Here is a 27,900-nt window from a genome sequence, read left to right on the forward strand (position 1 = left end):
ATAGTTTAGAAGTGATGAACGAGGGATTGAAAATCGTCATGGTCGAGGAAGTTCTTTTTGAAAGTTGTTTGTCAAAGATTACCTGGTTGTGTATACGTAGGTATATACAAAAGAATGCGCTCTTTTCATTATTGTAATTGTTACAATTCCCTACAGTCAATTTTTAACAATTACTGTTGTCTTCGTGCCTTCATTGAACACACCAGTACAATTTGCCAAATCACTTCACGACTGTATCTTGTTCCAGATCATACATTTTCATTTCAGTTTACCCTGGCCGTACGACGCTAATGTTTAAATTGTTAACGCCCCATTCGCGTCGGTAGCGTGTTGATTGATTAACGTTGTTTATTAACGAACTGATTACAGGGTCTTTCGCTGTAAGTGAATCGTCCGGTTTCGTTTAATAAAAAAATAACCGTGTCGGTAACGTTTGAGGTTCTCGAAAATGTGTGGTTAATAATAAAATGTTATTATTACAACTTTTGTTGCTAATAATTCCCGTATCAAATTCCAACCCACCGCGATAATTATGTTTTAATTTGTGTGATATCATCGCTAAGTGATTTAATGACGTAAAAGTGCGTTTTCTTATAGTGTCTAATCAATTTAATAACGGCATTAGCTAATTAATATTTTCGTACCAAAGTGAGTAGCATATTGGCATCAGTTAATTAGCGTACCGCGACGAAGGTCTGTCAATCATTAGGGAAGTGTTTTTTTCCGAAAGCAAGAAGAAGTGTAAGTGAATAATTACCCGAGTGTAAAAGCGATGCGTGTTGAAATTTGAGTAAGTAGCTGAAATTACAACCCTCCTGTCTAATCTCCCTAATTAATATTGAATAAGAATAAGGGTTTATTTTAATTTTTACTTTGTAAAAGAGAATGCAGTACGACTAGGAGTGAACTCTACATAAAGTAGATCTACGTTTGTTGACTGACATTTAAAAAGTGATTGCTCTGCTCCGCATTCTTTCTTCCCAAGTTGCTTATTAACGATCTCTTAGCGAATTTATAATTTGCGGTGTCTGTCCGTCTGCCCGTCCGTTAGCACGATATCTCAAAAACGAATGGACCGATTACGATGAAATTATGCAGGTGGATTCTTTATTTAATTTGTAGGGTGCGTGACGCTAATAAACCCCCTGGTATGATCGTGAAATTTATAGAAATTTGTAGATCGGAGTTCGTGAATTGGCAATGTAGGTCAAAAAATAAGGAAGGTCCTTTTGACATCTCCGTTAGTTATGAACCGAATTGCATGAAATTCAAAATGAGCATAGCTTTAGCCATATAACACGTAATGCCAAGTCAAGCCATACCCAGGAGCTCGTTTGCTATATTTGTTTCATTTATTTATATATTTTTTGCCCATGCGTGGATTCAGAAAGAACTTATGACCGGATTTTAAAGACTTGTGGAGACTCCTCGTCATACTTTTTCGAACGAAAGGAATTTGAACATATTTCAGACCTTTATTACCATAATGGATTTAAAGTATTATACTTATAGAGCTGGTTTTACATCAACAATAAATTGATCAATTTCGTGTTCAAGTCGCTTTGACAAGAATACTTGACGAGTGTCAACACAGAATAGGGAGAATGCAAAAAATGTAAGTGCTATAAATGTTTATACCGGGTGAATATTCTCAAACCGAACATAGGGAATTAACATGGGAAAAAGGTTTTCAGTTATCAGGTTATCAGTTTATGATAACTGGCATTAATTTTTTTGTAAAATGCTGTTCACCGAGGACAAAGTATTTATAATAAACAACGTTTACAGCGGAAATATTTACTCTAGTACGCGATATTTGATTTCCGTGCGTTTTAATGATTTTTCAAATGGGGGTTTACAGTGTAGTTGAATTCCGCAGTTCTAATTTAATAAGCGTGTACCTGAAACCATAAAACATTTTTTTGGACAGTAAAAGTTTATTTAAAAATAGAGGCTGATTAGCAAAAAAATAATGAACATGTGCGGTTTTAAAGGTTTATTCAAAACGATATGATTGTGGCGGGCTCTGTGACGTAATAAGCCCGACCAATCAGCTCCTAGAACCATTCAGATGACATAACGACTTGGCAATATTGCAGGAGAATGGCATTTATAACTTGCGTCATCTGTCACAGGCACTTGTCACTTTCGTGCTAGATGCAGTTAAACATCCCTCTCAAAACGTCAAATGTGACAAACGTCAGACCCTCGGGTAAGGTTGCCAGCTCACTTCTACGTGATTGGTTGTAGGTTTGTGACGTATTTAGTCTGAAGCGTTTCAAATTCGGACTAAAAACACAGCTTTTCAATAATTTATTTTGGGTTTATTTTACTCGCAAACAAAAATTGAGGACACACGGGTCTTTTTATTTTTAATGTACTTTGTGGATCAGAAATAAAAAATGAAGGCGGGATGAGCCCATTCTTTAGAAAATTTCCATGGGTTAACATGATTTTCCTAATTGGATGTATTGCCGAATTTAAGATAAAATAATGAGAAATATACCTGAAAATAAACTAATTCGTGTATCATTAGATGAGAAAAAAAACCAAAACCAAAAACCAATTATGGACAAATACAAAATACAACAAGTAAGTTAGACTTAAATAGCATAGACTTATACAATTGAATAATTGAATAAGTGATGTAATTACACGTACGTAATTCGAAAGGAAAAAAGAACAAAACAAAAAAAAGATAAATGTTCTAAGAAAATTCTGTTACTTATAAGGGTAACGAAAGAAATGTAGCAAGTGTTAAAGCTGGTTAATTATTGTTGTTGAGAAAATGCTTAATACAGATCCATGTAGCGTGGTTAATGTCACAAAATAAGGACACATTATTGTAGCGTTGACATGCAGCATATATAGGGGAAACTAACATTAAGTAGTGTTACTTCGAGGCAAGTAAAACGTTTGATCCCTTCTGGAGACAAGTCGTGGCACACGCCATTGTATTCCATCAAGGAGACTAGAACAATCTATGAGATTGTGAAGTAGGTCGTATAAAAATTTAATTGATGTAGTAATACGTCTATGTTCCAACGAAAGTAACTTAAAACGACTGAGCAATTGGTCGTGATTAAATCCCCTAGACGGGTATGTTCCATCAATCCTAAAGGTCACGAACTTCAGGTACTTCCTCTGTACCCGTTCGAAAGCGTATAATAAACCACCCGCCGCGCCGTCTTTTAATTAAATTCTTTCAAGTACAATGTTTGAATTAATTAATCAAATGTGTAATGTCTAAAATTGATCAAAAATCCTACTTTTAATTTTTATAGGGCGAACTTATTCAGCTCTCTGCGACTCAAAGCGGCCGGGATAAGATAACCTATATAACCAATTCATCCTTGGTAATTGCTTCTTTCTTTTCAGGATTGCTTGAAAACAGGTTTATTTATTACTTAGTAATTAAAGGTTACCTACTCATGTTATAATTGAGAGCCGTATAGCTATTGTACGATTACTATATGAATGCGGGTGAAAAATTTTCGATTTATTCCCAAGTCTGTAACCTTTTCATGACACATTTATTTAAATTGGCACATCTAAACTTGGGAAGGGTAATTTACTTAACCAATATTAACAAATAAATCTTTTTCAGTTCAATTTTTGTAGATTTAATGTTAAATTAGTTTTTGGTCTTCAAAAGAGCGCACTTTATCGTATTCGCAAGGGAATTGCAGGCAAAATTGAGCAAGCAAGTTGGGATATTTAGGAACAGGCGACGTACAACTGGTCATGTGAGATATTCAGCAAATAGGTACTTCGCCAAAAGTATGACCCAGACCACTACCAGTATCTCTGGTCCATCAGATAATGGAACTGCTAGGTTAATAGTATACAAGTTATCTTATCTATCAAGGTACCTACAAAGTTTGGTGTCTCGTACTTTTCGTACAATTTTATGGCTACATTTGTTTTTACATATTTGCTGCAGCATGAGATAAATGAATACGTATCATCCAAATCCAACTAAACTACATTTGTACCAATTAACCCATATGTGCATCTTCTTTGGTCATGTTTATATGTAATTTGGCCAACTTTACTTGTAATGTTAATGTAGACATACGATGAAGTGGTAAGGATGACAAGAAATAAATAACAATCCCTTTTTAGAGTTAAGATCGATAAGTTGTTTCTTAATTTCTCATAACTTCATTTGACCACCTCCAAAATAACTTAGGACTTACAAATTTAAAAGTTGGGTATAATAACTTTTATTTTAATTTCCAAAGAAACACAGAATGTCTTTCTTAACATTAACACCGCCGCCCATCATGAATGTTCTTATACTATTTCTTTACTATAGTTATGTGGTAAATTCGGCCGAGAAAACGCGTCTCGGTAGATTCCGAGATAGATTCGCTCGCAAATTCATCACCGAAATATTTGCCTTCGTACAAAATTTGCCTCATAAAGTGCGGACTATTTAAGAATTAGTTCATTAATTTTTCAACCTTCATAAAGAAACATTACATTTAATGGTTGCGGATTGCTTAACATCCAACAAGGTGAAATGAAATAAATAATTATGAATGTGTAGTGAACTATGTGAATCATACTTTATCGATAACAAGTGTAGGTAATCGATGAATAATAGCCTGAACTGCGAGTAGCTTTTGGTAATTGTGGGCTTATTACATTCTATGATATATAATATAAATTGCTTTTTAATTTGTTTATTTTGTACACCTATACCTAACTGGAATCCTATTTAAATGGTGTGGCATTCACTTTCGCTTTGCACTGCAAGATTCTATTCACTCACTACCAGAAAATGTAAGAGAATTCGTCCTAGAAGCCAGTGGAAATTACTTTATACGTTTTCATATTTGTATTATCACAAAAGGTGCCGATAAGATGATAGCAATAATTACCTTATCTATTCCATTCTAAATAACTAACGTCACGGATTTAGTCCTCATAGAATCTTGAGTGGAATGTGTTCATTATTTTTTTCGTGCGAGTGTTGTCGCTATCAGGATTTGCGTTATGAGTTTTAAGTAAGTGTAATCGGAGCGTGTAGGTATTTTTCGTTTTTTTTATTCATCTCATTTTGGTTGATTCAGTTTGGCGATTATTCATAGTTTTTCCATAAGATTTACGGTTAGAATTTCAGCCGTATATGGAAGTACTAACGTTATAAAGCCGAAATAATATCAAATGCCGTTGATTGTTATACATCACATTTATAAATGATTAATCCTCGGATTAATCGATTTACCGATAGATACTTGTAAGTAATCATGATTATCTTGAGATATTTCGTTGTAATATTAGAATTTTGTTCCATCCATGGCGACATGATTCTGAATGTTGGCAAATGACAAATAGCTATTTATACAATAGGTAAGTGAGTGTCTTTTAGGCACGTGACGTGAAAATTGTCCAACGAGGCAAAGCCGAGTTGGACAACACGTCTAGTGACTAAAAGACATCGTTTCGTAACGAATTATATACAAGATTTTTTGTGAAAGCGGAGAATTTGATAATTTTGTTAGTATTTTTAAACATTTTGAAAAGTAGGTAGGCAATCTGTTTCTAAGGCATTGTTTACGCATTTATTTAATGTCAAGTGTGACGTTAAGGTTGTTTCATTTTTATTTTTAGGCACTAGTGCCTAAAACATTCACTTTTACGCACTAGTGTCTAAAAGAGTGTCATTTCGAAATTCCAATCAATATCAAAATTTGTCAATTTCGAAACGATTTCACAAAAAAGTATTTTTTCACCAACCACCTGAATAAGACGCTATTTTGTCACTTTTAGGTACAAAAAATGGGCGATTTCGGGAGTCGTCAGTATCAAAAGTAGGTACTTTCGGACTAGCCCAAAAAGTAATTTGACCTTGAAGACGAATGTTAACCAATCAAAAAATTACAAATACCCGTAGTTGTCATTGACTTGTCATTCAGGATATGACTTGGAACAGGTGAGGTTACACATCCACATCCACTCATGTACCGATTCTTCCGCTTTATAGGTACAGGATAGTGAATTTGGGATAGGATATTACACCTGAGAGTAACTTGCGTTAGCGTTTAGCCGGTTATACATAAGCAAGCTGTGAAAAGCAGTTTCTCTCAGCAACTAGACTAGGTACTCTCAGAAGTACGTGTGAATGTGCGTATATACCTACAGTAGATCTGTAGAGATTTTTGCCTTTATTTGCCACAACTTCACAAATCCTTGAAAAGTGTTAATTAAAGAAGACGCGTTTTCGTTTGACCACACATTCACGTTTTCCATCCATGTAGCACAGCACTTACTTGCACACCAACTTTCAACAAGATTTCACTGTACCTACATGCGAAAAGTAACTTCGCAATTCGATTCGTATACGTTTAACTATGGGCAACTTCGCACAGTGCTTATATCCACATGCTTTGATGGTTGTGAAGAAAATATGTTTCTCGGTAAACAGATTTGCACCTTCAAGTAAGAATAAACCCCTACAGCGCAACTAAAAAAGCGGCAGAGCATTTCGGTGTGACCCTACGGCGTCTTTGGATGTGGCCCATTTTCAATAGACTTGTTATATGTGGCAAATTGTTCTCTATTTGGTGCATTAATTCCTGTTGAGATTCTTGTATTAATTCTTGAACAATGTCTTGCCTTCTTTAACCAGGAGCATTTTTTCTCCCCTTCTATCTTTCTCTATACTATATGAGACCATTGAATAAAAACACTATAAGAAGCCTAACGCTTATGGAAGAAAGCGCGACAAATCTCACAAATCCCCTTGCACCCGCATTGGTTGTAACTCTCCGGTAAATAGGAGGAAAGCAAATTCTCATTCTTCTCAGTTCAAGAATCGACTCTATTGACAGTGTTCCCATTATATTCTCAGTTCAAACTCTGTCGCGCTTTATTTCCACGGGGTTAGGCTTCTTATAGTGTTTTTATTCAATGATGAGACGCAGAAGACTCTCCTCGGTAAATATGCCTTTGGTAACTAGTTTTTCATATTTTAAGTATGCTTAGAAGATTTTCATCAGTTCCGGTCATTTTTAATACCCTTTTGTGAGGATTTTTTTTATTTGTTGGAAGGTGAAAGACTTTTAAGCTCTAGAAGGAACATGAATATCCATAAAGATTCCTAAATTTCGGCAAAATTTCTTTATTTAAATTCTTTATTTTCAGTGGATACTATCAACTTTAACTGACGGAGGTGAAAGCTTTGTTTAATGCAGATGAGGGTCGTATACCCAAAACCATTTAAAAAGCTCCTCTTAGGGGATGAGAGCTATCAGCTATCACATCAACAAAAATAATTTATTGCAGAGCGGAATCCGCGAAAGCTTATTGAAAGAATACTTTTAGGTCTTATTCAATTGTGCAAACTGGGTTGATTATGAACATTAATAGATGTTCACTTGGCTATCGCTACAAACGTTGTTACTTCAGATTTATCCCCCCGAGCATAATAATTACAGAATTGATCCTGAGACCCTACTTTGTCATTTGACTAACTGGGCACAGAACGTTAATTGGCAATCGTGTCGCGCACAGTAATCACCCAACATAAACATGGAAATTTTCCAATATAACGATACTGAAAAAGCGATCGTCTTTGCGTGTTCTGCATCTTATTTTTATAAGCTCAAATTACAGAAATTGCGAGTAATAATTTACATATGATACGTACGTAGGTACATGTAGTTTTTCCTTTGCGAAAAAAAATTCGACATTTATTAAAGAAAGGCTAATGATATTATTGTGTGTTACAATCGAAATTACGGCAAAGGTGGTGTAATGATATAGTCGTACCTATTTACTTTTAAAACGAAACGCTTTTATAACGCCGATTCCTTTCATGTAAGAGCGTCGAGGGATACCCCCACAAATGACCTATCATTAGGTACTACTCTGACAGTGGATGGGTGTGAACCTACCAATTACCCTCTTATGGTAGGTAACCATTCATCTACCTACATTTTATAATGTGACCTACGCGTGAGGGCGTTTTTTAAAAAAAATTAATCTCGGGTTCTTTGTTGCAGATGTGAAGAGATAGTAAAAGAGATGGAGGATGACGGGGAACGTGGCCCCGATGAGGGTTTCCTATTGGTACGTATACACGTGCCTGAGCTTAACGTGCAGAAGTGTCTACAATTTCCTCGGGACCAACTCGTATGGGACGTTAAGCAACAATGCCTTGCCGCACTGCCGAAGGTTAGTTTCACAAATTCATTTCCTATCGATTGCACACATGACACAAACGTCCAAGTTACGTTAGAATTTGTACAGTACACCCATGCACTAATAAAATTCAAGTCAAAGTGTGCGTGCTACGCAAGTAGATATGGCACCAACTCTACACTTTACTGTAGATAAATAAGATGAATAACTGTAGTATATACCTAGGTAGTGTTTTGTATAAGTATTAACTTTATATTGTGTTTTGTTTTTGTCTGCTGATGCTTTCGCACGTCTTCAGGTGGCCAATTGGTACCGGGTAGGTATTTAGTTACACTTTTTCTTTCATTTCTGCTTTGCTCGTTACACTAATGCCACAAGCACGTGTCTGCATAACAATATCATAAATAGTATGATTTAGTAGTTGTAATCTAATTCCATTGAATTTGAGAGCTGCATAAAATATGCACCCCTTTTGTATGAATATTAACGTCATGAGTTTCGATTGATCCTGTTTGAGAAAGGGAGTGTCCAGTTTTTGGAAATGAAGGAATGTAAGGAAGAGAAAACTCGCCCACGCTTTATCATTTAATCCTTTCTTGATAAAAGAAATTGTAAATTACGTCCAACAGTTACGTAATCAAATAATGCAAAACGATTTCTCTTGGATTTTGATTGCACATTAATCATTCTCCCACGTGCCAATCGTACCTTCAGGTGTGTACCAAATCGATATAGTTTTTCAAGGTCACGCCGTGCACACCAAAAGGAGGGCGCGCAACGACAAAAAATCACGAAACGCCACCAAATAAGTTATTTAATAATAATTAATAAATGATCGATCGCTTCTGGTTATTTGTACGTACCCAAGCTTTCATGATTGATGGTTTTAATATAAATTACGTTATTGTTGTTCAAGGTGTTACATGAATTATCGCGGTATTGTATGCAGATTTTGTACCAATTAGTTTCTCGGTGTTTCTTTGAGAACTCAGGTCTAGCCTGGTTAACTAATCGCACGAATTAAAATCAAGTAACGATTAGTGTCTGTGTCTGTACGTCGCTCGTCTGGTGAAGTTATGTCGGTACATACATATGTGTATATTATATAATAAGAATATTTCTTTGAACGAAAGAAGTTTTATTACCTATAAACAATAAATACGAAATATTTTTGTAGTTACCCAAATTAATATTTCAAATTTCCAAATGGCACTTACAAAAAGCTGTGCAATGTAAATTATTTTTTCGCAGCCACAAGCTTTATCGCAATTTCCTTTACAGCCACATTTGATCAGTTCTTGACAGGCGGCACGGACTTCTGGGATTGTTATCCATAGTGGCAGTAATCTTACTTTTGGACCTTCCTCTAAATGAAGATGTTGAATCACATCCCGTAAGAGCCAACTTAAGGCAGAATGCCCTAAAGGCACCGCACACTTATTTAACGTCAATTATTTTTGTATTTTTTCTGGTACCAAAACCAATGTAAATTTTTGATCCTTCGGAAATAATGTTGAAGTGATTATAATGGTATGAAAACCATTCTTAGTTGACAGTTGTGTAGGTTAGTGTGTTACAAAATTTATACCATGGAACATTTTACGCCACAGGAACGTTGTGAAATTATTAAAATTTATTATCAAAACCAATGCTCTGTAAATGAGACTTGACGCGGATTACGTGCACGTTATGGTCTACACTCTACATCATCGACCAAATAACATGGACTGATTGGTGGCTAATTTTCCCATCTATAAAATTAAATCTCTTCCCCTCATGAAATGCCTTGGATCGTATCACGTCTGTCATAAACTTGTACCTGTTTATTTATTACATTATAAATAAAATTGTTTAAAAACATAAAAAAGGTTTACGGTATACCTAAAATATGAACAATTTCATCAAATGCTGTCTGTGGGGGTAGAGTGCCTAAAATACAAGCGGCATGTCCCTGCTGAACAACTAAACTAAATCTTTGTTTGAAAAATTCAAAGCAACGTTTCTTTTGTTTTTTCAAAAAATTTTTTTACAAATATGTGAAGCAATTTTTTCCAGATGGACCCCAAGCGCCAAGTGTTTCAATACCGAAAGGGTAGAAAATAAAACGTTCTAGTAGATTATTATATTTTGGAATCAGTAGAAAAAAAAGATGCTAAAATATAGTAATTTACAAATATAATAAATAAAATATATTGACATTGATGATAGCAATTAGCAATCGCAAATGAATGTTTCGTAATTTGCAACCTCCGTCCATTCAACACAAATAAATCGTCGCCGCCACGGAACTAATGAATTGCAGTCGAAGGATGCAATGAAAACAATGATTTGTTGACGCCAAATGACCTTAACCTACGTTGCGTTGAGGTAACAAACAAATGGAATTACGATGATTACGTGCAATGTCGTGCGGTGCGCGTTTTATTAAAAGACTCGAGGGAGATTCTTGCTTAGGTCAACGGTCATGGTGCCCATGCACCCTGCCGCTAAACCAGTGGCGTACTTCGTTTGCAAAAATGTTCCTTTCGGATGTAATATGCAATTGCATAAAGGCGAAGCGATGCGGGTTGGTACGTCACATACGTATAATTTATAATTCGAAATGGAAACTACATTTAATTTAATGGTAGGTTTTTAGAAAAATCCGCGACAAGAATTTACTGAAGAAAAATTTAAATTCTAGATATGTATATTCTTCGAGATATTCTTTCAGGGAAAAAGTCGCCAATTCTGAAAGCCGCGTTTCATTGGGTACACGTTTTTTTACCTTTCAGGACGATAATTAATTACCTACCATATGAATTGCACGGATAGACGGAATTCACGCAGTTTTTAATCCACATTTTTTGAAATCTCCCTTGAATTTGGGTATATTATTTTGCATCTGTTTATCGATAGCACCAGATACGATCTAAACCCTTCGTATGTCATTCCCGCGCCTTGTAATCCTTGTCAGCGTGGGGTGGAGTACAAGAATGAAGAAAATGTTATTTTTAAATGCGCTTTCTTATCTCCCCCCCCCCCCCCATTTAAGTAAAGGTTTAATACTTGTACCCCCCTTTCAATTTAAGCAAAAGTTCATTCGCAGCTTTTTGTTTTCTGTCTGCTGAAGAGTGTTAGGCTATTCGCTATTGGGTCAGAAGGGTGGAGTACGAGAAAGTTTTAATTGTTTTTTTACCACCCGCATATTTTAACCAAATTTGGCACACAGCACACATATTCTTAGACATAAAAGGGCAGAATCGCTCATGCTTAGGTGCGTGGGTGGTATTTGTGCACAGCAATTTTTTATTGTTTATCCTTGTATCTCCATTTGACTTTAAGTAAAGGTTTAGTCACAGCTTTTTATTTTGTTTTTTTTTCTTTTTGAGTCAGATTACACTTCTTAGTAGTGGAAATAAATGTCGTCGTTGAATTTGGCTTACTTTTTCTTTCTTTAAAATAGTTTTTATCCTTTGGCGCGGATTTCACAAAAAATTTGCTATGAATTCTTCTATATTTTTGTATTAAGTAAATACATAGCGCTCCACAAAACTAAAACTGGGGATAGTTACGTAACATTTTGGTTTGTACATAATAAAATGCTCCAGCTGCGTTGAATAAATGGAATACTATACTTCCAATTAGCATTTGGCAATAAATTGTGCTCTCATACTGCCAATTGCAATTTTAGTGGTGGATTCCAATATTTAAACCATCTAAAGAGTTCACTAATATTGATTGATAATTGGCCAGGATTTTTAACTGTTTGACAGTTTCATGAGCGTTAGGAAGCAACATTAGAGCGGAGCTAAATTATACAAAAAGAAAGCTGTAATTAGTCAAGCCTTTTATTAAAGAATGTTTTTCAAAAAATCTTCTATACCTACACACTAACTGTAGACCGGTTCGCTCTCTAAGCGTATTTGTTTAAAATTCGTTTATAGAAACCGTACTCAGTATGTGTAAAATCTTGGCAACAAAAAGTAATTGGCCATACAACTAAAGCTAGTGCCAAAGGTGAAAATCATGAATGCATTGCAATTGCAACTATTCCAGGAATTACATTTGAAGCCTGTTGTTTACTCAAGGATAAATTCAAAATTATTACTCGTATAGTAATGGAAGTCATTTATCTAAACGGAGTTCCTTTGCAAAAAATTTAAATAAAAAAGGGTTGTCTTGATTTATGACCCCTTACCAACATAATTTCATGACAATGCACTGAGGGCATGTGTAATTTACAACAATAATAAATTTGAGAAAAGCAACTTTCTTCCCCACGCAATTCTTCGAGATTAAGTAGTATCGCTGGATTTATCATAGAGGATTCCCAGGTCAAGACGAAATTTGCATTTGAAAAACACTACCCTTCCAATATTCGGCGAATATTTAAAATGAAAAAAAAATGAAATGCGTTGATTGCTCAGATTCAACGGTTAATTGCGTACATAATTCGCATTAAATTTTCTAATAAAACACAGCAGAAAGCAGATTTATATTTATCTATGCTTATTACAGTAGGTTGTGGGTGAACATGTCTCATTTCCGCGCACTACATTAGCAATTTTTCACATTCTTAAATTTACACACACCTTCGCACGTACCTTTCATTAATAGAAGCACGATTAAATATTTGATTACCAATCTTAATTGAGCGTGCAGAATGCCGCTTGTTTGCATGAATGAGCGTTCGACTCATTATTCCATTTCTTCACTCCATTAAGTTCTTTTTTATTTGTCAGTTTGATTAATTGACTGACTGGGATCATTGCTTAAACAAGAACAGCACACCATCAACATTTCATTCATTCACGTCACTTATATTGCCGAGCCAATTTGAAAAGTTATTTTAATAGTCCACTCTTCTCTTTTCATAGGAGTTGAAAGAAAGCTTCAATTATGGCCTCTTCTGTCCACCAGAGAATGGAAGAGCCGGCAAATTCTTGGACGAAGAGCGTCGTCTGGGAGATTATCCTTTTAGTGGACCTGTAGGATATCTTGAGGTGAGTTGCATTTCGATTTGATCCATAATATTGAATTTGAAGTGAAACAAAACTATAAGTTCCTGTAGGAAAATGATCAATTGAATGCTCTAATGTCTAATAAACCCCTAAAGCTGATCTAAAAAAGCGGCAGAGCACCTAGGTGTTTTGTTTCCCTCCGGGTCATTGGATTTGGTCTATTTTCAATAGGCTTATTACTTGTGGTCCAAACGTTTGACAGTTATCGTGTTCACGGACAGACACGGACACCATCAATTCCCCTTGCATCGCTTTGCTCTGTCGCTTATTAAATACATACCGGGGTTTTTAGGGATGTTTTACTAAATAAATTAAACTAATAGGTATAGCGTAGGTATGGCTATAACATGTGCAAAACCATATTTTAAACCTGATGTTGCGGAAGGTAAGAGTGAGTGTGGGTAAAATATTTCCACCAAAAGTTGTGAATGTTAATAAAATGTTATCAATGCCTGAACTTTTCCAGTTATGTAAGTGATTAATGGTTTGAATGATGTCTGTTGTAGTGATGTTTGTGTTATTCATAGGGGTAATGTATTCAGTGCGTGTGGTTTCTGTGGTAATCCAAGGGGGATGTGAATTGTGTTTAATGTCTTTGGTCCATAAGTCAGACCAGTATTGCTTGAGTGAGTGTAGAGATGGTGGAATGAGTTTTTCATTAGTGCTGTTTTGTGTTAGTGATCTGTAAAATAGTGATTGTTTAGTTTTGTAGTTATGTTTTGTACTTTATTATTATTATTATTTTAAGAAAAATAAATTTTATTTAAACAAATGAAAAATTTCTCAAGATTAAACATTCATAATAAGTAATAAATTTCTTCCATGGGGATCGCAGTTGGAAGCGTCCCCATTACACGTGCCGCATTGCCATCGTTGTATAGCAGTACTTATTCTTTGTCGCAAGGAAGTGGTAGCTCGGGGTTCTCCAGTAATATTGGTAATGCGTTTTCCCAGGCACTCCACAAAATTACGCGCTTCTCTACACCAAGGTCCGTATGTCCCCACTGCGAAAGGTATAAAAATATGGTTCTGTTCTATAATTGAACTATGTTTCCTTATTTTTATACCTACCGCAGATGCAGCTACTGTACCACTCGTTTTACAAATTAACTTTGGATGGTGCTAGAGTGTCAGTGTAGGTCGCATCCCAAACTAGCATTTGTCCTTTTGTCCAGGGCACAAGGGTCATGGCCTCAGGACGTTTATTGTCGTCACGTCTTAGGCCTACAGGTTCCAACACAGCAGTTATTTTGCCGATGCAAGTGAGCAATGTATTATTTAATTATTTTATTATTTAATCTAGAGATTAACAACCAAGTATGTGTTAATCTGAAAAAATGGATCTTTGCTTAAATAAAACATTAGAGTTAGGTAATTGCTAAAATTACCTTTAATTTGGTATACTCACTAAAATCAACTCAGCAGTAGCAAATCTTGTTTAAATAGTGAAAAGATAAATCATTACAACATTTTTGAAACAAACTTATTAAATTAAGTATGCAGTTAAATAGCTATTTGTGTATTAAGAGCGCAAAATGATATATTGTCGATTGAAATCGACAATCAATTTGCGCTCGAATTACACACAAGATTTTTTCTACAATCGAGCAATTCACACATTTCCAAAACTTTAAATTTTTGACTCAAATGAAAGATGCCACGTTGTCATTGGATAATCTGAGCAATAGTCCAGTCAACGAATCGTGAAAAACGGGTTGTAGCTGCACCTCTTGTTTCCAAAGATTTTTCCTCTGGGATGTGTTAGAACACGTTTGGTGATGTTTATCATAAAAGTCCCCACCCCTATGAAGTTAGCTAAACTCGTGACGTAGCAAAATGTGCGACTTTTTTTCGGTTTTTTGCATATATCTCGTGTACGGTTAGTCGCAGCGAAGTTGCTGTTATACAGGGTGGTGCCTAGCGCAACGCAGCATAGGGATTTCAATGGTAATTTCTTTATAGTCAATTACTAGCTCTCCTAATTATTTTAGAGCAAAAGTCTAAATAAGTTTTTTTTAGAGAAAAAAATACTGCACCTGTTCATACTTTTACTTATAATTTTCCATTTTTCAAAACCGTAGAAATCGACAAAATAAAAAATTACATTTTTATAAATCAGTGATGCTTTGGAATCTTTTAACAAACTACAAGCGCATCGCATCTAAATTTATTATGGTTGTTTGACGTCGAACGATTTTCATATTTAATTCTGTTACAACTATCCCATGCAAGAAAAAGCGGCAATTGGATAATGTTTTTTTAGAGAATGTATGCTGCATCTGCATCAGATACTATTTGTTTATCAGAGAGAATCAGAGTACCTACATAATCGAAGAAAAAAAAACTGATTTGAAGAAGATTTGTTCCTAAACTTATATTCGGATTTTCCGCTACTGCAGCCAAAACGTTGAATGTATTGTCGTTTTCCTGATGGTTTTTGAAAGTTATTGCACTTGCAGTTCTTTAACTAATTTATAAACAAGTATAAATTTAATATACGTCAAAGGCAAATAATGAAACGTGATCGCTGTTTTTTTAGGTAATTCCAAGGCATATTTGATTTATTGTAAAATGAACCTTTTTATTTTGTCGATTTCTACGGTTTTGAAAAACGGAAAATTATGAGTAATAGCATGAACAGATTCAGTATTTTTTTCTCTAAAAAAAACTTATTTAGACTTTTGCTCTAAAATAATTAGGGGAGCTAGTAATTGACTATAAAGAAATTACCATTGAAATCCCTATGCTGCGTCGCGCGAGGCACCACCCGGTATATAAAAATAAAGCCTATTAAATTTGCTAAAACTTTGCTCATTATCATTTTATGGCTGTTTCTAACGGTTTAGGATCTCTTTTTTTTGTAAAAAGTAATTTTACACCATGTTTTTCGACAAAATTTTCTTTGTAGCACCTAAGGTATTGGATTTATGGTTTACTTAATTTTAAATTAATGCTATAGAGTATAATGTATAATATTGTTATTTTATAAATAGAACCTAAGATTGTTTTTACACATGATTCTTCCGCCAAAACTCCCCCACCGAGTTAGATGAAATTTGAAACAGACGTTCCCTTAAATGCGCTTGCGAGCTGAAAAGTTTTGTATAAGAGATTCGAAAATGGAAATTTCGCACTTTAACGGATCTGAACCGTTAATCTCCACATTAACGTTTTTCTAACATTAGCGGTAACAATGTAACATATACATAAGTTTCATGTAAATATCTTCATAAATAAAAAAGTTGGCATTGCATGCACATGCTTTAAACCAAATTTTTGACACTGCGCAAGCGCAAAATCAAAAATATCGGTATGCGGAATCCTTGGACCAATCCCTTTCACATGCACCCTATATCTTTCAAATCGGTTCAGTCGTGTATAAAAAAGAATCAAGCCCAAAATAAAGCCTTTAGGCTGGCATAAATGTAATTACAAATTAATCAAAAAAGATAAGAGACACCTTACCTTATTATATGTAGTTTCGCTGGTGTAGTTATAGAGGCGAGCGGGATGAAGGCGATAGCGGCGCGGCGGTTGTAATATTGGCGATGTAGCAGAGTAGCACACAGAATTGACACTCAAAGACAACCATACTATACCATTGAAAGCGAGGTAAAACTCGTCCTAAAACAACATATTCAAAAATGGTATTAATAGCATCGGGTCCACCTATATTTCCCGAAACATGTCCAGAAAGCAGAACCTTCGAAAATACATCTGCTCCGAGCAATACATCGACGCATCCTGGTTTATAAAATAGCGGATCGGCCAAATTTAGATTATCTAGATGATGCCTGGTCCTTCGAGCCGGAGGAGGAGTACGTGTAACGGACGGACGGACGGACGACAAAGTGCAGCTAATTTTTCACTTTGAGGAAAATTCGCCAACAACATTTTCAATAATACATCTTGTTTTCTTTACAGTACCTACACAGTTTAAAGGTAATACCTAATGCAGAAGCACGCCTTTTGTATAACAACCATCATTACGGTTCAATAACAATTAATAAATACCTCTAAAACTAAAAGAGCGTGGTATAATATCTAATAATTACATTGTAACATAAATTGCGTTTTGAAATCAACTATAATATTGACTTGAAACATAGAAATACCTATACCAAATACCTACCTACGCAAATCTTTATATTTCAACTTGTTAAATAAATACAATAATAAACTGGCTCATTGTAAATGAAAATGTGAGCTGTACTTTACATACATAATTAGAGTAGTTAGTTAGTATTTTGGTTGAAATGCTTTTTGATTTTTCAGTTGAAATACAAACGAAGAGTATACAAAATGATGAATCTGGATGAAAAGCAACTCAAAAATATTCACACAAGAACCAATTTACGAAGATTTTTGGATTATGTTTCAAACGGTCAAGTAGAAAAAATTACGAAAATGTGCTCCAAAGGCCTCGATCCTAATTTTCACTGCCAAGATTCGGGAGGTAAGTAGAGATGTGGGGGTTCCGTACACTGCAATGCGCAGTTTTAGAAACTCCCCTAACGATAGCGACGGGTACTAAGCAGCCAGCGAAAGTTTTAATAGCCTTAGTGAACGGTGGCGCGCTTTTGGATTATAGGACGCGCGACGGAGCGACGGCCTTGCATCGAGCGGTAGAGCATAAGACTTTAGAGGCTATGAAAACTCTTTTAGAATTAGGTGCATCACCAAATTACAAGGACGGTAAAGGGCTAACTCCTCTTTACTTAACCATAACCCACAACGTCGACTCGCAATTTACCGAAACTCTCCTCCACGACCACGCGACGATCGGTGCTCAAGATCTGCAAGGCTGGCAGGAGGTTCACCAGGTACTAAAGCTTGTCGACAACAGTCGGGCCTTTGTGATGACAAGAAAGATATTTTAGGCTTGCAGAACTGGTCTTCTTCAACATTTGGAGCATCTCCTCTTTTACGGCGCCGACATGAACACGAGAAACGCCTCTGGAAATACACCCCTGCACGTTTGCGCGGTCAACAACCAGGAATCTTGCGCCAGGCAGCTGCTTTTTCGTGGGGCAGATCGACAGGCGTTAAACTACGCGAACCAAACGCCCTACCAAGTTGCGGTGATCGCCGGAAATATGGAGCTGGCGGAAATGATACAAAATTTTCGAGCCGAAGATGTTGGTTTGTATTACATTATTACTATATTTATTACTATCGATGCATGAGTTCCTTTACTAGTTGTGCGCGCTTGACCGTTTTGATTGATTAAAACTCAAAAATTTGCGGATGTTAGGTAGCATGTTGTTCAGGTTTAATTCTTTGACGGGTTCTTCATTACAACAATGGTCTTTATGGTAGTAAAATTTACATACATTTCAGAACCCACGTTTCAGTAAATAGGTCGGCAAACATTTGCCACTTCACTAAGTTAATTAATTGATATTTTCCAAAGCAGTTCTTAAATTTCCATTTACTTTGGAACGCTGAGCGTGAAATACTCGGAAGGCATTTCATTTTGGGTCAAATGAAACAAACATAAAAACACTTTATTGATGATGAGTGCATTGTTTTTTTCTTGGAAATTGATTAAATATTAAAGCGTATTTTGATACGGTTGCAAATTCTTAGTTTTGGTCAGTAAAAGCTGTACTGAAATTCTTGATTGCATGCAACTGGGAATATCTATCTACTTGCAGGTAGTAAATGGTGTACCTATATCTCAGACCGTACCAGTAGATTCCTTTTTTGTAAACAATCTGTAGTCTTTTTTAAATTGCGTATCACTAACACATAAGATATTTGGAAATCAGCTTTCTAGAATCATAGCTATCTTTCCAGTCCCATTTCGTGGCCCTCCAAGCTATAACCCGAAGCGGCGGTCTGCCGTAGGTTGGCTGCCTAGAGCCCCTTCAATGAGCTGTCTTGCCTTACCTCCCTCTCCGTGTCCCAGCGACCGTTCCTCTGTTCCTTTCAGTTCTGCGAGTTCCAGCTTGAGCGAAGGAAGCGTGCCCGCCGGCCACGAGACCGACACCGCGAGCATTGTGACGGGTACGTACCTTCTTTACATCATAATTACGTTTACATTCAACGGCATGTAAATGTGCATTGCATTTGCATTCTATGTACCGAAGAATGGCTAATTAGATTTCTTCAAACCACCACAAGTGGATTTGTTTTTATTAATTGCGAATTATTCAGTGCTCGCACTGGGTGTTACAGAGAAAAATCTAGGAGATACTAGCGACATTATAAGCGATAGCTCTGGGGTTGGTACAGCAAATTCGGACACTACAAATTGCAGCCTATCCATGCCCGGTGCAATTGTGGTCTGCATCGAATCCTATTGTTCGAACTTGGACGGACATCTCAACATTCGCGAGGGTGATATTATCGAAAGTAAGTTTCTTTTTTTAACTCTTTTCCATTACTAATAATCTTAATAGTAACAGGTTCGTCTGATGACGGCTATCTTGAGGGAACGATCAGAACGGGAGGTGGTGGAAAAAGCGGCTTATTCCCTCAGCATTGTGTACAGGAAGTTAGGCTGCGACATCACAACATACCTGCGCCGATGATGATCGTCGCAAGAGACAGTAAACCGACTCCTAGCATACCTACCAGCAGTAGCGGCGGGAGTAGAGTGGTTGGTAGGAGGGAAACGTCTGCCAAATATTTCGCTACGGCTCCAAGGCTTAAAAAAATGTAAGTGTTCCTTTAGCAGACCCCTTCAGTTTAAGGAAGTACTGGGTTAGGTCTTTTGAAGTCTTAAGTTGAGTTGGAAAAAGCATTCAGTTTAGTGCACTATGAGGCGTTCTGTCAAGGTTCTCTTATTATCAAAGTTGAAAGTGCGTGAATGGCGTATCGGCTAATTTGCTTTGCTCGCAGAAACGTTGTTGATGCATCACTATATCTCCATCCGGTTAGTTAGGTTCTTGGGATCTAAAAACCATTTTGTTGACTTGTAGATGCACGGGATTGCCAGCGGAACCAAGAACAGTAATCCTTCATAAGGGGCGCAAAGGTTTTGGATTCATTCTTCGCGGTGCCAAAGCAACGTCACCTTTAATGGAACTCACGCCCTCAGAAAAGTTTCCCGCATTGCAGTATTTAGACGACGTAGACCCTGGAGGCGTCGCCGATAGAGCGGGATTAAGGAAAGGCGATTTTCTCTTAGAAATTAATAACGAAGACGTCTCGTCCGCGTCACACGAACATGTGGTGGACCTAATCAGGAAATCGGGCGATTTGGTTTCCATGACCGTCGTATCTTTAGGGACAACGCAAATGACCAGTATGTTACCTAGCAGCAAGTCAACGGTCGCACTTCCTGGTGGTACTATGGAAGTACCGATAAATAGGCAATGTGCTACTTTACCGCGCAAAATGAATTATCAATCTGGGAACTACGGGAATATCAGTCGTGCCATACATGCCCCCCTGCCTCCTCGAAGAGATCCTAAAACTACTTTAACTGTCGGCAGAGCCAGAGCGAAGAGCATGGTTGCGGGATTGGAAGCAGGCGGAGAAAAGGAAGATAATGATGATATGACCAAGTCCAGTTCCGCAGAGTCGATACATCAATTAACTCCAAACAATTCCACTTCTTCGCAACCGAGGACAGCCTCGATCCGTCAACGCCCCACTTCTAGTCGTATTACAACTGCAGAGTTACAGGAACTTTTCCAAAGACAGCGAGGGGAGAGTGGTAGTTTAATGTGCAGCTCGCATTTCCAAAGCAATTCCAACGCTCCAGGATCCCCTGCTAAATCAAGTTCGAGTCGTGTATATGCTAGTGTAGCCGAAATGAAACGAAGTAAAAGTAAGGTGAGTTTGGTCACATATTTCGTAAGTTACTTGTTAAAGAGAGCCATCTTTCAGAGCGCGAAAGTTCGTTTCTCGCAACTTTTCAATGTGGGAAGCGAGCTGCGAAGAAATTTTCACAGCACACCCGACTTGGCCAACCAAGAGATATTTTTATCAAATGGATTTTCATTTAAAGGCCATCGTAGTCAAGAGGATGTTACCGTGCATGGCGCCAATAGAAATACTTTACCTCCCCCAAATCACCCTCCCCCTCCACCACCCATAGGACAATTAATTAAGGTCGATATTTCGCGCGGATTATCGTCCGAATATAACAATTTAACCAATAAAGATATCGGCGAAGAAGGTAAGATGAGTTTTATTTTTTAAATAGATTCTTATACTGCTGTCGTTCAGGTGTAGCATCTTCATTTAGACCGACAACTAGCGCTAAATTATATGCTTCACCTGAAGACATGAAAACTGTTGGTTATCGATCTCGAAGTTTACCGTCACATTCCTCAAGGAAGCAAGTTCGCAAATCACATAGCATGCGCACTAGTTCTACCTTCAAGCCTGTTAACACATCTACACTACCCGGCAAAAATAGCAATCCATACGCTCAACCTATAAGAGCTTCTCGTTCGCATTCTACCGCAGGTAAACACAAGAATGATGTACTACTTTTTTTTGCTTTCTCTTATGTCTATGCTTGCAATGTTTTGTATATTATGCTGCTGTGCTCTGTTTAGAAACGCCAAAATGCATGACCAATTACTACACAACCATGAACAAGAAAATTTACTGTAACAGTTCGGAGATAGCAGTTTCTATGGGTTGTAGATCAAAATTTTCACTCACACTTTCAAATTGTACATGTTCTTTTTATGTTATTGTTTTGAATATACACACCAAACTTACACCTCCAAATCTGAATCTCATTGCTTTTATAGTCCAGCAGCAGCCCCCTTGGTTTTTTTCAGTAATTAATAACAGGCTGAGTCTTTGTGAGTAGGTTGGGTTTAACGACACGGTCAAGTTTTCCTTCTGTGAAAATTCTCGATAGAGGTAGCTAATGATCTGCGCAGATGTTAAAAACTTCTAAGCGTAGGACTAGGAAAATGTACCACTAATTTTGTTGGACTACGAGTATATGACCATTTTATGATACAAACATTTACTAAGCTGCATACAAAACGTAGCTTGATATTATAGTTATTTATGACCTCGTAGAAGGGGAGCTAGCTCGAAATCCACTGAACGAGAGCGGTCAAAATTTTAACCGATGGAGTTCCACTATTGGCCTATCCGAGTATGCTAAAACCGACCGTTTGCCGCCTCATGTCATGTTACTTAAGGCTCTGCGGTACTTCTTGCGGTACCAGTTCCAAATGGTTTTTTTTGTTGAGAAAATAAGTTGTACCTACACCAAATGAAATCCTTGAATATTTTTTTAAGAGCTATTATCAACGTTTTTATTTGGTGTACTATAACTTATTTTCTCAACAAAAGAAACCATTTAGAATAGGTACCGCAAGAAGTACCATACTAAGTAACATGACCTGAAGCGGCCGACGTCAATTTCTACGGTTTTGAAAAACGGAAAATTATAAGTAATAGTATGAACTGATGCAGTATTTTTTTCTCTAAAGAAAACGTATTTAGACTTTTGCTCTAAAATAATTAGGGGAGCTAGTAATTGACTATAAAGAAATTACCATTGAAATCCCTATGCTGCGTCGCGCTAGGCACCACCCGGTATGGTTAAATTTTCAAAGAAATATCTCCATAAACAAAAAAGTTGCCGTTGCGCAGTTCGCGCATGAGCACATTTAATTTATGCTATAGGTATGCGATGTTTGTTTTTACTAGAAGCGTTTCGGTAAATGTTCAAAATGTCGCATCATTAATATTTACACACAACACCTTTTCACGATACAATTTACAGCTTTCCGTATATCCTAATTATCTAAATTGCGAAAGGAATTTACCACACCATCACGTAGTTCTTCTTTTGTCGCATACGTTCGCTGATAAATTAAACCCTTTTAGAACACCGGAAAGAAAAAAAACTAGGAAAAAAATCTAAAATTGAAAGATCTGGTGATCTTGGTGACCAAAGGACCGACTCGTTCCTACCTATCCATGACTTTGGAAATAGTTGGTTTAGGTGCTCTCGTACTTGTAGTTGGCTGTGTGGCAGGACACCGTTGTGTTAAAACTAATGTAAATTACGTCGTGTTTCCAAATATACTTATCCTAGATATCTTGAAATTCATTTGGTAGAAAATGAAGATAATGTTGGCATGTCCAATTTTCGTCGTAAATGAACCGCCAAAGAATTCGCGATCCAATAATTCGGCACCAATCATTAAATCCAAGTTTTCTTTGAGGTCTTCAACAATAAACAGCAGTATTTTGTTTATTTATTGTTCTCCATGACATGATACGATCTAATAGCGAATTGAATATGATTATTAATTTCATAGTGAATTTTCCACAGTAATCGCCCTATAGTTTTTTTTACTTTGAAGGTTTTTAAAAAAAGGTACTTAAATAATGCAATGGTTGTAGGACAATTCGCGCCCGGAAAATTCGCTCCCGGGTAATTCGCGCCCTGACAATACGCTCCCGGACGCGTATTGGCATTCCCTACCGCTGCACAACGCATCGTTGCGTTCTGGTACAAACCATACCACTGTACAACACCTCGGTATTATCCGTTAAATTCAACACAACGCAACATTTTTATACACCTGTAGAATGAACAGGTTAATTCACACACAAAATTCCTCTTACGTTTAGGAGATAGGTACCTACTGACGCTGGGATTTTCGGAATTGCTCTCTTTTTAAATTTCAACTTTTCTGTTTCTTTGCAACAATTTAAATTGTGTATCATTTGCTCCATTGCACTTTTCTGGCATATTCTTCCATCTCACACAACCGATTAATAACAAGGCGCGAACTGTCCTGGGAGCGAATTGTCTGAATGCGAATTGTCCGGGAGCGAATTATCCGAGCGCAAAATGTCCAGGAGCGAATTAACCGGGCGCGAATTGTCCGCACACCACCACTAATATGAGTGCACTGTCAATCCTAAAAGGGGCAAATTCTCAATTGGAGATAGACCTTGGTTTGGTAACAATTGTTCTTTACAAACATTAACTTTTAAAATCCGTGTTGTTTAATTTGAAATTGACTTGACAGTTTTATACTAGGTACAAGGGAAAGGAAAAAGCGTCTGGTTAGCAATTCTCATCCCAACAATATGGTTATACTATCCCAAACAGGCGCGCCTCCCCCAATTCCGGAACCGGACTACAGCTGTAGCGGTTCTGAAGGCGAAAGCGAGGAGGAGCACAAGTCACTCAACAAGCTATCGAACAGGCTAGCCGCGGTGCAATTGCATCCAGTTGAAAATAGTGGAAACAGCAACACTAGGTATTGTAGCTCGTCTAGATCCGTATATAAGTTTGTTATAAGCATGCATAATCCAGTGGCAGCAGTTCGGGTAGCAGCTCCGTGCCGCATAGTTTCAGCGTGGAAGAAATTCAGCGAGGGCGGACGATGTTAAAGTCATCCAAGTCGTATCCGGATGATTTCCTGAAGAAAACTAGGGATAGTATAGTTGAAGACGCAGACAATAGTTCTTCAGGTGTGAGTTCAGATCAAGATGTACCTATTGGACCTTTGGATTATACTGACAAAATTTCTCACGAACACAGCAGCATGACGTTACCGTCACCGAAAACGCAAAGGCAGTTAACAGGTAAGATTAATTAATGAATCAGTTGAACAGTAATAAATCGTCGTTAGCTTTGTTAATTAATAATTCTCATTCTTTTTCAATAATAGGTTGGAATAACCCAGTAGAATCATTTTTTGGCCTAGAGTGTTTATTGGAAGTAAATGTTTGCCACTTCCTACTGCCAGCAAAGGCCGTATATTTTGTATCATCTTAATTTTCATTCGTCCAGTTCTTTCTCTTTTATTACTCCTATTAGTATTTTCCATGTCTAGCTATTTTTGAGCAAAATACGAAATTGTATCATCCTTTGAATGTCTGCAAAAGTATATCATTTGCCTTGTTTAATGAAAGATATGAAGGGACAAATAACTATTTCACGTTGGGTGGATTTCAGATAACATGTTGGAGATTTAGATAAAGACCCGTTTTACAGACGTACACGGCGTTTTTATTTTGGTTGTTAGATCAAAGAATGGGTACTCTTTGGTTAGATTAACTAAAGCAGAGCATAATTTTAGTTCAATTAGCTCACTGGACCTACGTAATGTGTATTGTGTATAGCGCTTCTTAACCGGTGAGGCGACATAGTCGCACGTTCTGCGGCTTCGTCTCGTTGCTAGAACGAGAACTGTCACCTGTCACATCAGTAGAAGATGGATCCCGACGAGGATCTGCTGCTTTTCGCTTTTCTTGTTGTGAAACAGAGTCGGAAAAAACGTCGAGAACGCCAGTATTGGGTACAACCTCTGCTAAACACTAGACACACTTAAAAGCTAGTGACGACACGACAAGTTTTTCGTTCATTTTACTTTGTCACCCTCCGATAATCCACCTTCAGGTATAATAGATTATAACCGATCACCATAAGGGGCCGAAGAAAATGACAATGGTTGGTAGAAATTCATTTTTTCATTGAGAGCTTTCATTATCATTAACAGTAGGTACTATGAATGACAAACTAAAACCAGTGCCCCCTCCCTATCCGCTGCTAAGTCGCCTAATGTGAAGGAGCATTAGGTTATTTTTTTAATTATGAGCAGTTGCAGTTATGGTGTTCCAAGTAATTTGCATAAGCAATGTATAATGTGCAACTGGTTTTCATTTTTTGCGTATTTAAGTATAAGTAAATTTTTGAATTTTGTTGAAGGATTGTCACGCAATGCAGTCTCGTTAGCTCAGCTGCCGCCACCGATCGAAGCCGACTCCGACGAGAAGGAAGAATTCTGCCTACCACCACCGCCCGAGTTCGACATGAAGGCGGGCGTGAGTCACGCCGCTCCGGATACCGTACTAGCCCCGCCGCCCCAGTTTAGTGATAATAGGCAAATGGCCAAAGTTCGTATAGTCGGTGCCGTTCCGAAAGGAGCGGTCCCGCAGACGAAACTAAAACAAGGTAGATTACATAGTCAATGATTTTGTTACTAATTGACAACAAGTCAGCCGAAATTGTAAAACAATTGCAGCCAAGTTGTCTACTTTCGAGATTATTTTATATGTGGTTGGAATGCGCACTACCAAATGAAAATCCGTCACAGTTAATTAGAATCGTCCTGTCAGAGTAATTACTATTTTTGTGCTTGGTCTGTATTTTGGATGTATAAAAGGATATAGTCAATGTAAGTGCCAAAATGCGAATGATAAACTGTTATTGTTTATGCATGCTTTTCTCTATTTACGGTGCCTATACAAGTTTCTTTGACTTGACAAAGCCCCGATAAAAGATTATCATATACCTGGGATGGGAGATGGGTTGATGTTCCGTTGTAGAAGGAATTCTGAGATAGTACAAGTTCATTTTTTGAATGTGTGATATAACGTATTTTTAGAATGGAAGAAGTTGTGCTCAAATGTGGCATGCTTGCCTATATATAGGTAATACCTTGTGTAAATGGTCGTAATAATTTTTAATTAATCAACAATGTTTATGTGTACATATTACTCTTAGTTTAATAACGTGGGACAGTTTCTGTGTGACTTCCGTTATACGAAAACTGGCAGTTGCGTTTTCTGTTAAAACTATACAACTAAATAGTATTAACGGAAAATCGAGGTTGGCGGTGAAATAATCCGAGTACTATTCTTTTGTTATTTTGAATAGGCAAGAAATAATATGCATGAAGGGGAAATTCATATTTTGTGTACCTTATCTCTGTGATGGTTGTTGGTGTATCAGAAATAATAGACTGAGAAAGAGTGGAAGTGCAATAAGTAAGCTTGTAAATTATTATTTATTTATGTTATATAAACACTAATAGTGGTTATTTCTGATTCATCTTTACCTGCTGAAAAAGTATTGTTCCAAAAAATTTAGCTTTATAATTTGAGGAATGGGAAGAATTTAAACATACGTGTAAGTTTTAGACAAGTAATATAGAAGTACAAACGGCCGTTGTGGTGCACCAATACGGATACTCTTACATGTTATTTAAAAAACTCGTATTAAGACAGCTGTTATTGTTAATAATGCATATTATAGCAACATCGTCGTTTTTTTACTACTTTACTACTATGAAAAAATTGGTACGTCATGTGTTTGATAATTCTGAGATATAGAACAGCCCTTTTGTAAATACATTTACTATTTAATACAACATCTAATGTTAGTTAATGTTTTTTTTATCCCAAATCCAACTTATTGCAACAGACAAATAATTAAATTTATGTTTCCAGTGTAGGTAGGTACTTGCAGCCTGCAGTCGCTTAAAAAAAACCTGAAATAGACTGAACGCATGGGCTGCCATCATCGAGCAACAAAAAAATCATTTGGTCGCTATTGTGGTTTTTGGCGTTAAGCTAGTAGACGAGTTTTAGTATTGCCAGGTATCTATCTACAACCTACTTCAACATGATATTTTTAGGTGCAACTTATTAGATACCTGTCTATGCTTTTTAAGATTATTCAACAATTTATGGGCAAAGTAAAAATTTTCGTTTGTGATCATGGGTCCGTGAAGTTAGCAGAACATTGACGGCACAAATGTCGAGGCTAGGTGGATTGGTTAGTGCTACGTTTGTGCCGTAAAAAGTTTTCCAGCAAAACATACCGTTTGGAAATTATTTCGATTTTTAGATGTTCTGCTAACACAATGTATTTACGCTACCCGGAGGGATGGAAGTTAAGCAAACTGGTGATAATTTCCAACGGGTCTTATAGGCCCATTAACCTGCTCGATTTTGCCGGCAAGTTTGCAGAACGCTTCATTAAAGATAGAATTGGCGCGGAAATGGAAGG

General features: G+C 37.0%; 1 protein-coding gene across 5 annotated transcripts; it reads left to right on the forward strand.

The window, feature by feature from the left end:
• Positions 1 to 644: 644 nt before the first annotated feature.
• On the forward strand, positions 645 to 27,271 carry LOC116167810 (protein shank). 5 transcript variants are annotated; one of them, XM_031483350.1, is made up of 16 exons: positions 645 to 790; positions 8,013 to 8,184; positions 8,450 to 8,467; positions 13,011 to 13,136; positions 17,430 to 17,610; positions 17,658 to 17,977; positions 18,035 to 18,296; positions 18,954 to 19,163; positions 19,314 to 19,511; positions 19,559 to 19,817; positions 20,081 to 20,939; positions 20,994 to 21,285; positions 21,336 to 21,578; positions 24,139 to 24,361; positions 24,418 to 24,689; positions 25,816 to 27,271. In XM_031483350.1, exons 2-16 carry the CDS (start codon positions 8,035 to 8,037, stop codon positions 26,079 to 26,081), a joined length of 3,879 nt encoding a protein of 1,292 aa, XP_031339210.1. In that variant the 5' UTR covers positions 645 to 790; positions 8,013 to 8,034; the 3' UTR covers positions 26,082 to 27,271. The 5 variants fall into 5 exon arrangements, with proteins under 5 accessions (XP_031339210.1, XP_031339212.1, XP_031339208.1 ...); XM_031483348.1 differs by lacking the exon at positions 645 to 790 and adding an exon at positions 4,958 to 5,012; XM_031483352.1 differs by lacking the exons at positions 645 to 790; positions 21,336 to 21,578 and adding an exon at positions 4,956 to 5,012.
• Positions 27,272 to 27,900: the final 629 nt, after the last annotated feature.

The sequence above is a fragment of the Photinus pyralis genome, unplaced genomic scaffold (assembly GCF_008802855.1).
Source record: "Photinus pyralis isolate 1611_PpyrPB1 unplaced genomic scaffold, Ppyr1.3 Ppyr1.4_LG4, whole genome shotgun sequence".
Lineage (NCBI taxonomy): Eukaryota > Metazoa > Arthropoda > Insecta > Coleoptera > Lampyridae > Photinus > Photinus pyralis.